General features: G+C 42.1%; 1 protein-coding gene across 1 annotated transcript; it reads right to left on the bottom strand.

Moving 5' to 3' along the window:
• Nucleotides 1–7,245: 7,245 nt before the first annotated feature.
• Nucleotides 7,246–10,537, bottom strand: LOC135549765 (ADP-ribosylation factor-like protein 4A). The gene is made up of 2 exons (XM_064980040.1): nt 10,383–10,537; nt 7,246–9,572 (listed from the first exon to the last, which is right to left on the bottom strand). Exon 2 carries the CDS (start codon nt 9,461–9,463, stop codon nt 8,855–8,857), a length of 609 nt encoding a protein of 202 aa, XP_064836112.1. The 5' UTR covers nt 9,464–9,572; nt 10,383–10,537; the 3' UTR covers nt 7,246–8,854.
• Between the last annotated feature and the right edge of the window lie 135 nt (nt 10,538–10,672).

Raw genomic sequence — 10,672 nt, forward strand, 5'->3', positions numbered from 1 at the left:
CACAGTTTTGTCAGGTACAGACACTACACAGAAAACAAGATCCCACAAAACCCAAAAGGAAAATTACAATTTATATGTGATCCCCAATCAAAGACAAGCTGATAGACAGCTGCCTCTGATTGGGAACCACACACGGCCAAACACAAAAAAATAGAAAACAGACTTTCCCATCCGAGTCACACCCTGACCTAACCAAACAGAGAATAATAAGGATCTCTATGGTCAGGGTGTGACACCACCTGCCTGACCACTCTGCCTGCCCCTGACCATGAGCCTGCCTGCTGACCTGTACCTTTGCCCCACCTCTGGATTTGTCACGCCCTGATCTGTTTCACCTGTCCCTGTGATTGTCTCCACCTTCTCCAGGTGTTCCTGTGTTTCCTGTCTCTCTGTGCCAGTTCATCTTGTATGTTTATTCAAGTCAACTAGTGTGTTTTTTCCCCGTACTCCCTTTTCTATTGTCTTTTGCAAGTCTTCTCGGTTTTGACCACTGCCTGACTCTGGACTACTTTCCCGCCTGCCTGATCATCCTGCCTGCCCTGACCTTGAATCTGCCTGCCTGTAACGGATTTCCTATTCTTCTGAAGAGGAGAGGCGAGAAGGATCGGAGGACCAAAATGCAGCGTGGTTATTTATAAACATCTTTAATGAAAGATGAAACCGTGAACACTATACAAAATTAGAAAATGTGGAAAAACCAAAACAGTCCTAACTGGTGCAAAACACAGAGACAGGAACAACCACCCACAAGATACCTAAAGAATATGGCTGCCTAAATATGGTTCACAATCAGAGACAACGATAAACATCTGCCTCTGATTGAGAACCACTCCAGGCAACCATAGACTTACCTAGAACACTCAACTGAACACAACCCCATAGACTACAAAACCCCTAGACAAAACAAGACACATAAATCACCCATGTCACACCCTGGCCTAACCAACATAATAAAGAAAACACAGAATACTAAGACCAGGGCGCGACCCTGTCCTTTGGTACTTATTGGACTCTGAACTGGTTTTGACCTTTTGCCTGTACACGACCATTCTCTTGCCTACCCCTTTTTGGATGAATAAACATTGTAAGACTCCAACCATCTGCCTCCTGTGTCTGCATCTGGGTCTCACCTTGTGCCTTGATAGGATTGTTGATCTCTGCCTATCCTGAGCCTGCCTGCAGTCCGGTACCGGTACCGTTGTATCGTTGACACTTTGATGGCATTGAAATCAGAATTGAAAAAAGGCGCAAGTTTAAGTTTGTTCCACCTGAGCGAGTCTGACAACATGTCAGAGACCGCTAAAATGACACACCAAATGTGTTTGATCGATCGCGGAAAGAAGGCAGCAAGAAACTTTTGTAGGCTACCGTCCAATGTATGTCTTTCAGTGGTGTGACTGCTGTCGGCATCCAAATATTATACAACTGGAATAAAGGCTTGGAGGTAAGTATGACTGCAGTGGTGTAGTCTACGGCGATACGGATATCACTTATTATTGATATCTACATGGCGCATTGATATGAATCACACTGCTGCTCTATCATTTGTCTATTTGCGATTTACGGATTGTAGTTGTTGTGGATGGCTGTTCACACATCCAAATGTGTATTTGAACCCAATAATGGTTGAATTCAATAAGTGTTTATTCTGCCTATCAAACATTGTTTTTGAAACCAGTGAACAGGCAGTGAAAAATGTGCTCTTGCAATAGATGCATACTGCGGATCCCAGTTTATGGAATCAAAATTGGGCTTTTAATTCTCATTCTAATTCATGCTGATAAAAAAAAAAAAATCTATAGGCCTAATGGACATATGCTCAAACTCGTTTGATAAACTTAAAGGGGTAATCTGTAGTTGCTACATCTATTTTTTTTTTACTTAAAAATTATATATATATACACTACCATTCAAAAGTTTGGGGTCACTTCGAAATGTTCTTGTTTTTGAAAGAAAAGCACATATTTTGTCCACTAAAATAACATCAAATTGATCAGAAATACAGTGTCGATATTGTTAATGTTGTAATGACTATTGTAGCAGGAAACGGCTGATTTTTAATGGAATATCTACATAGGCAAACAGAGGCCCATTATCAGCAACCATCACTCCTGTGTTCCGATGACACATTGTGTTAGCTAATCCAAGTTTATCATTTTAAAAGGCTAATTGATTATTAGAAACATTGTTGAAATTCCTCTTTGCTTGACATCATGGGGAAATCAAAAGACATCAGACAAGACCACAGAAACAAAATTGGAGACCTCCACAAGTCTGGCTCACCCTTGGGAGCAATTTACAAATGCCTAAAGGTACAACGTTCATCTGTAAAAACAATAGTATGCAAGTATAAACACCATGGGACCACGCAGCCGTCATACTGCTCAGGAAGGAGATGTATTCTGTCTCCTGGAGGTGAACATACTTTGGTGCGAAAGGTGCAAATCAATCCCAGAAAAACAGCAAAGGACCTTGTGAAGATGCAGGAGGAAACAGGTACAAAGGTATCTATATCCACAGTAAAACGAGTCCTATATCGACATAACCTGAAAGGCCGCTCAACAAGGAAGAAGCCACTGCTCCAAAACCGCCATAAAAAAGCCAGATTACGGTTTGCAACTGCACATGGGGACAACAAAGATCGCATTTTTTGGAGAAATGTCCTCTGGTCTGATGAAACAAAAATAGAACTGTTTGGCCATAATGACCATCGTTATGTTTGGAGGAAAAAGGGGGAGGCTTGCAAGCCAAAGAACATCATCCCAACCGTAAAGCACGGGGGTGTCAGCATCATGTTGTGGGGGTGCTTTGCTGCAGGAGGGCCTGCAGGAGGCACTTCACAAAATAGGTTGCATCATGAATATGGAAAATGATGTGGATATATTGAAGCAACATCTCAAGGCATCAGTCAGGAAGTTAAAGCTTGGTCGCAAATGGCTCTTCCAAAGGGACAATGACCCTAAGCATACTTCCAAAGGGACAATGACCCCAAGCATACTTCCAAAGGGACAATGACCCCAAGCATACTTCCAAAGTAGTGGCAAAATGGCTTAAGGACAATGCAAAGCCCTGACCTCAAACCTTAGAACATTAGTGGGCAGAACTGTAAAAGTGTGTGCAAGCAAGAAGGCCTACAAACCTGACTCAGTTACATCAGCTCTGTCAGGAGGATTTTGCCAAAATACACACAATATATTGTGGAAAGCTTGTGGAAGGCTACCCAAAACGTTTGACCCAAGTTAAACAATTTATTAAAGGCAATGCTACCAAATACCAATTAAGTGTATGTAAACTTCTGACCCACTGGAAATGTGATGAGCCCTGTGTGGCTCAGTCGGTAGAGCATGGCGCTTGCAACGCCAAGCGTCGTGGGTTCGTTTCCCACTAGGGCCACCCATATGTAAAAGTAGTGGCCCCAGCCGACTTGTAAGTCGCTTTGGACAAAAGCGTCTGCTAAATGGGATATATTTTATTTATTTATGATGAAAGAAATGACATTTAAATGAATCATTCTCTCTACTATTATTCTGACATTTCACATTCTTAAAATAAAGTGGTGATCCTGACTGACCTAAGACAGGGAATTTTTCCTTAATTGTCAGGGATTGTGAAAAACTGAGTTTAAATTTGGCTAAGGTGTATGTAAACTTCTGACTTCAACTGTATACATATCCATTAATTCTGAATGAATATAACTTATAAATGTTCAACTGTCACACTCCATGAGAACCCAAAATATAAGCTTGTTTTTCTCCAATGTTTGTAAACATTGTAAATGTAAACAAACACTGTAAAGCCTCATAACATGGTTAAAACAATACTTTTGACATCATGGACGGTCAGTCCTTTCATCCATAGCTCTGTCTATTCATCTGAGAGTGGTCACATTTCTCAAGGCCCATCCCTCAGCTTTTTACCAAAATAGAGGCGGGTGAGCGTTTTGTTATTGTTTCATCTGTGGATTTGCCCTTTAAGTAGCTGCATATTATCAAGATATCTAAATGTCACCAACAAAAAGGTAAACAATAGGCCTACAGTAAATGCAGCATATGGCATTCATTTTTCACATGTAAATAGCCCTTTTCAGTAGTGCTCAAAGCATGCCATTCCATGAGCTTAGCATTTCTTTTTCAACTCAAATCATTGAGCCCAATCAGTCCACCATGACGACAAAATCATAAACAACAGAGTAAGGCACTACAGAGAGGGGTACGTACTGCCCAGTACATCACTGGGGCCAAGCTTCCTGACATCCAGGACCTATATACTAGGTGGTGTCAGAGGGATGCCCCAAAAATTGTCAAAGACTCCAGTCACTCAAGTCATAGACTGTTCTCTCTGCTCCCACATGGCAAGCGGTACCGGAGCTCCAAGTCTAGGACCAAAAGGCTCCTTAACAGCTTCTATCCCCAAGCCATAAGACTGCTGAACAATGAATCAAATGGCCACCGTACTATTTACATTGACCCCCCCCCCCCACACACACACTGCTGCTACTTACTTTCGTTTATTTAGCAAATATTTTCTTAACTCTTTCTTGAACTGCATTGTTGGTTAAGGGCTTGTAAGTAAGCATTTGACAGTAAGGTCTACTACACCCGTTGTATTCGGAGCATGTGACAAATCAAACTTGATTTGTTTTGCTTTGAGTAGGGCAGCTAACAGTGGTGGAAAAGGTAACCAATTGTCGTACTTGAGTAAAAGTAAAGATACCTTAATAGAAAATGGCTCAAGTAAAGGTGAAAGTCACGAAGTAAAGTATTACTTGAGCAAAAGTATATTTGTTCTATATACTTTAGTATTAAAAGTAAATGTAATTGCTAAAATATACTTAAGTATTGAAAGTAAAAGTAAAAGTATATATCATTTCAAATTCCCTATATTAAACAAACCTTTTCTAGTTTTTATCTATTTACGGATAGCCAGGGGCACACTCAAACACATAATTTACAAACTAAGCATTTGTGTTTAGTGAGTGTTCCAGATCAGAGGCAGTAGCGGTGTCCAGGGGTGTTCTCCTGATAAGTGTGTGAATTGGACCATTTTCCTGTCCTGCTTGCCATGCAAAATGTACTTTTGGTTGTCAGGGAAAATGTATGGAGTAAAAAGTACATTATTTTCTTTAGGAAAGTAGTGAAGTAAAAGTAAAAGTTGTCAAAAATATAAATAGTAAAGTAAAGTACAGATACCACAAAAAACGACTTAAGTAGTACTTTAAAGTATACTTTACACCACAGCTGGCTATTAAGTCCTATGTTTTGGGTTATGTTCAGGTAAAACAATTTGGTTAATCTATACTTCCATATTTCCAAGTACTATTGTTGAAGATCAAGGGGTAAAACATTTATTGGAATGACTGGAATTCTGATAGACTTTGGTTTTTAATGTAGAGATATCATTTAATCTTATTATTACATGTAGTAGAAAGCGATGGGTTAGAAGAAGCCTATATAACCAACCTATAATGTAAAATTGAACATCCATATATGGCCAACTATGTAAACTTTAACATTGATTTATCCTGCAATAGATGTCGTTCAATTGGTAACATACATTTTTGTCTTCTTCTAACGCCTCTTAAAAGGAAAGTAATCTAAAAGTAACTCAATGTAATCAGATTACTTTACTGAGTTTGGGTAATCCAAAAGATACATTACTGATTACAATTCTGGACAGGTAACTAGTAACTGTAACGGATTACTTTTAGAAAGTAACCTACCCAACCCTGTGTGTGTGTGTATGTGTGTACCCCTGTCCATGGGAACAGAGAGGCCTTAACCTCTGGTGCCACACAGACCTGTCTGACGTCACTATGATGGAAACATTGACATGGGCATTGGGCAAACGGCCATTTCGACCTGGAGAAGGGATGTCACAGAAAGTGTGTGCCACCATTGACATGGCAAGGCCCTAGCCGGTCGTTCAGTCATTTACACATGTATTAGGAAGTAAAACTTGGTTAGGTGTAGTATTGAAATGTTTCATCCCAACGTTTACAGCAGAGTAGTATGGAGCTTTACAAAGCCAAATCAATATTATTTATGTTCCCTGCTGCTTATTTAGTTGCAAAAATGTTCATGTTGCTCCTCCATTAAATGAATACTAAATTCTTTAAAATGTTGGTGCAGGACCAGGTTTTCTGTAGACAAACATGCAGTGAGAGAACATGCATACAGAGAGAATTTGTTTGCATATTTCATTACAGTGCGGCGCACAATTGGCCCAGCGTCGTCCGGGATTGGCCGGTGTAGGCCGTCATTGTAAATAATAATTTGTTCTTAACTGACTTGCCAAGTAAAATAAACGTTTTTTTTATTTTTTATCTCTGAAACAATTAACTGTGAGCCATTTTCAGTTTCACCTCCATTATCCATACCTGTCAGATAGATACATGGGTGACCTGGAGCCGCTGTGTGTGTGTACCTGTGGGCTTGCCTGCGCATGTGTGTGTGCCCTCCCCTCATATGACTGTTCCCTCACCTCCATCTATCCAATAATCAGGAAAGGGCTTAACAGGAGAAACCCTCCAGAGAGATCACTCCTTACTGAGTCATCTCTGACCTATGCCCCCTCTATTAGTCCTGAGGAGGGCAGGTTCTCCTGGGCTAGAACTGTCTGAAGGTCTCTTCTCCAAACACAGTCACCAACACTATTGAAACCAGCCCCAGATAAGACAAGACTTTTCAACAGCTGGTAATGAGAACGTGTTATACTGTTTCTTCTGTTCTGTAAGTAGCCTCGATCCCAAGACCACCTGATCCAGTTCTGTGCCCAGCTTAACATCCCACCACTAGGACCCTGTCCATTATGCATATCAGGCTTTTCCTTGTGTTTCTCAGGAATATTCATGAGCCTTAGAACAACAGCCTCAATTCTAGCTGACAGTGAGAGGCTGTTGAACCGGAATTTGATTCACCACTGAATTCAGGGGGTTTGGGGCGTAGGCAGTGAGATCAGGTTGGTGAAAAGTGAAATAGTGTGTCTGAACAGTAAAGTAGACGGTGTAATGAACGCACTTGATTCTGATTGCAGTGCAGCCGCTCTAGTTTGTTATTCTCCGTTTCTACACTGAACATGAGGGCAGGAACCTATTGCATGAGGAAATAGTGAGTGGACATGTTATTTTCCCAACACCTGATGCAGTGTAAATGCCATATAACTGCTGATAAGCTAGGAAAATAGTATTCAAACCTGTTACCCAATGTCTGATGCCATCTAGGAAATTAATTTAAGTTCAATATCATGTTAGTGTTTAATTGTTGCTTTATTCAAGGTGAACACATTTATACAAACAAATACATAAATATGAGCACCCCTCACACACAGTAAACAGGGGGACAACTGACATTCCAATGTGATAACAGCATAACAATATATTTTTTTAACGCTTCCTTCGAAGCAATATCAACATTTCACTTCTTTAAGTATCATAATAAACCTCATACAAAAATCTGATGCAAGTTCTAAGGTCAGAAAACAGACCAATAAAGTGCCTTTATTTGACTGTCTATCAACATGGAAGTCCATGGGTGCGTTCCAGGTACACAAACTCTGCACAAGTCTGAGATCTGATCAGATCTTTACATCTGCGGAACTATTTCATGTCTTCGGAACCACATCAACATGATATAACAATCCTATAAAATGCAAGGACCTAAGTAGAATGAGTATCTGGAACGCACCCAAAGTTTTAGGTAGATAGCCAAGAAGGGCTAAATCTATAGATCCAGCCCTACTTCGCCATCTATCTAAAATTTTGGGTGCGTTCCAGTTACCCTCATTCTACTTAGGTCCTTGCACCCAGTCTTAGGCTGGTACTAGGACTGGATCTGACAGATGCCTGACACTTGGAGTACAGGGTCCAGATCAGACAGCTAGCCAAGCCAGGAAAGAATATTCAGGGTATGCTGAGCCAACCAGCATGTCAAATCAACAGAATTACACAAGACAACCACACTGCCTGACAGCTGTTTTTTTACCCCTACCTCCCACCTAACCCAAATGATAGTCACATTAAATAGCCCAACTGCTGTAGATTCTTATCATTTATCACTGATGAAACAACAAGGTTGTTACATATCGTTTAAAAACATCCATCTCTGTATTCTCTTAGATGAATTTAGCATAAGCTTGATGATTCACTATCTCGACCCTCTCGACTTCCATTGAGCAACATGGAGACAGAATACTGACTGATTGTAAGACTAACTTTGAGGTCACACTAACAAGTGACTGACTGCAATTTGATTGTCCTTTGTGTTTTTCACATGTAATCTCATTGTCAACACAGGCTTTGGTAAACCGATCATTTCAATGTGTTTTCATGGTTCAAACTGATTGAAAAGCAGGCTACATACATTTGTAACACTTAAGAGTGTCGACAGAACACAATACATTTGACTTCTGACACTTCAACAGTGTTTTGATTGTTTTGTCTCTGAGAACCCCTGTGTGCCTCATGGTATAGAATAACACTTCCTTGAAACATACATTAGTGTCCACTGTCCTGTGATGCTGTGCCAGCCAGGATAGTTGCCATCCAAAGTCCATGAAAATCTATTCCATCAGTTCCAGTGAGGACAGTGACAACAGCCCTGAACAGACTCAGTCCCATTCCATATGACTAATACAACTCAGCCACCAGACAGGCAGGCAAGCAGTGGACCCATCACTGAGGGCTCCACGAGACACTGAGCATTGTGGGTACTGTAGTACATCATGCTACAGTCAACACCACGTGTCCTGCTCATGGTTAACACCACAACAGGGGAGTCCCCATCCACCACCATTGTTAGCTTAAGTCCTTGTGTAGCTCCAACAAGATGGCAGTTGTGTGTGTGCGCGACTACTCAGATCATCTCTTCTTCTGTTGAGCTTTCTGTGTCTTCTTCCGTTTGTTGATCATGGCGTGGAGCTTCTCCAAACCTTCCTGTAGCCCCTCCCCTATGATAGCGCAGGCGGGCTGCAGGTGCCAGGGCGTTCCATTACCCAGCTCCCCTAGCGCCAGAGAGCGCTCCATCTCGTGAAGCGGCAGAGAGTTCCTCAGGTCCTGCTTGTTGGCCACCACTAGAACCGGCACCCCCTGGTTCTCCGCTAACCTCGTGATCTTATGGAGCTCCGTCTTGGCTTCCTCTAGGCGCTCGATGTCGACGGAATCCACCACGAACACAATTCCGTCAGCACACCGCGTGTACGAGCGCCACAGGGGGCGGAGCTTCTCCTGACCACCCACGTCCCAGAAGTGGAACGCCGCTTTCCGCCAGGACTTTCCGCCCGCGCTCAGGGACACTTTGATCTTCTCCGTGTTGAATCCCTTAGTGGGGACCGTGTTCACAAACTCATTGAAGCGAAGGCGGTAGAGGACAGTAGTCTTCCCGGCACAGTCCAGACCCAAGATGACAATATGGAGGGCCTGGAAGGAAGGAAGGCTGGGGAAGATCTGGTCTGATAATCCATTCCCCATCTTGTTATTCACGTTGAGGGAGACAGGGGAGTGTCGTGCTGGTGCTGCGTCAACAAATAATCACAAGGCTTCTCATTCCCTTCAGAGGGGGCTGTGCTGCAGGATTCACCTGGAAATAAAGGAGAGACGATACAATGTAAGCAGCTGTGAAAAGCACTCAACAACCAAAAGAGCAGCAGTCTACTGTTTTATAGTTGGAGGGGCTTTAAACTGTAAGTGAATATAGCCTAGGCCTATACAGTCTCTTAATTCTTTTTTCTCATTGTAAGTGAATATACTCACTCTCTTCCCCTCTTTCTTACGGCTTTACATCTAATATTTCGGGACGTAGGAGATGAATAAGAGGAGACTATTTGCACATGTAGCGTATTGATTAGCGCTCGGAGCTCGGTGGATTTCATACGCTAATTCTCATTCATAGGCAGTAGGCTATCGACATTGAATGACAAGTACGCCGGCGCGCTCCCAACCAAAATCCTATTTGAACTGTCTTCGGGGTTGACGATCATTGCTGTTAGCACAAGAGCATGGAATGGCATTATTCTGCCAAATCCTAAATTGAGAGAATTATCTAGGCTACACAAGACTGACTTGCTGGCCATCAAGAAGCTGTTACACGGCAACATCAGCCTACTACCACTAATGGTAAAACAAATGACTTGACAAGCAGACAGGTGTTATGCCAACAAGTGCTATGAAAAAAAAAACTATGAATCGAATGCTCTGATATATTAGTAGGCTATTGCTAGTTTGCTACTCAATCATCTTGCACTCAATAACAGGCAGTCTAGGTAGACAAGCCGTCATGAAAAACTGTCGACGATGGGTTGGGTATAGGCTAATTTATTCCACATATTGTACTGTGCATAATCTCCATGCATGGAAAAACATATATATAATTTGTAGACTGCACACCTACCTTTGTGATGTAGGCATATGGACTTTCCAAAACATGAAAGCGAAATCGTTGCAGGGTTTCTTGTATGATCTCCTCTCTCTTACTCACTATCACGACCACACGACTACTGAAAGATAAAAGTAGACGGACTCCCTCTCTATTCCATTCCCGCACCCCAGGTTCAACCCAGAATGTTTCTAGCGCGAGCTCTGGGTGGTTAACGTCCCAGCGAGCTCCTTTTTCTCCTTGTCCGATTGGTGGAACATTTTCTCCTTGTACGATTGGTGGAGAGCCGTGCCTGTCTCTTATCT

The sequence above is a fragment of the Oncorhynchus masou genome, chromosome 12 (assembly GCF_036934945.1).
Source record: "Oncorhynchus masou masou isolate Uvic2021 chromosome 12, UVic_Omas_1.1, whole genome shotgun sequence".
Taxonomy (NCBI): Eukaryota; Metazoa; Chordata; class Actinopteri; order Salmoniformes; family Salmonidae; genus Oncorhynchus; species Oncorhynchus masou.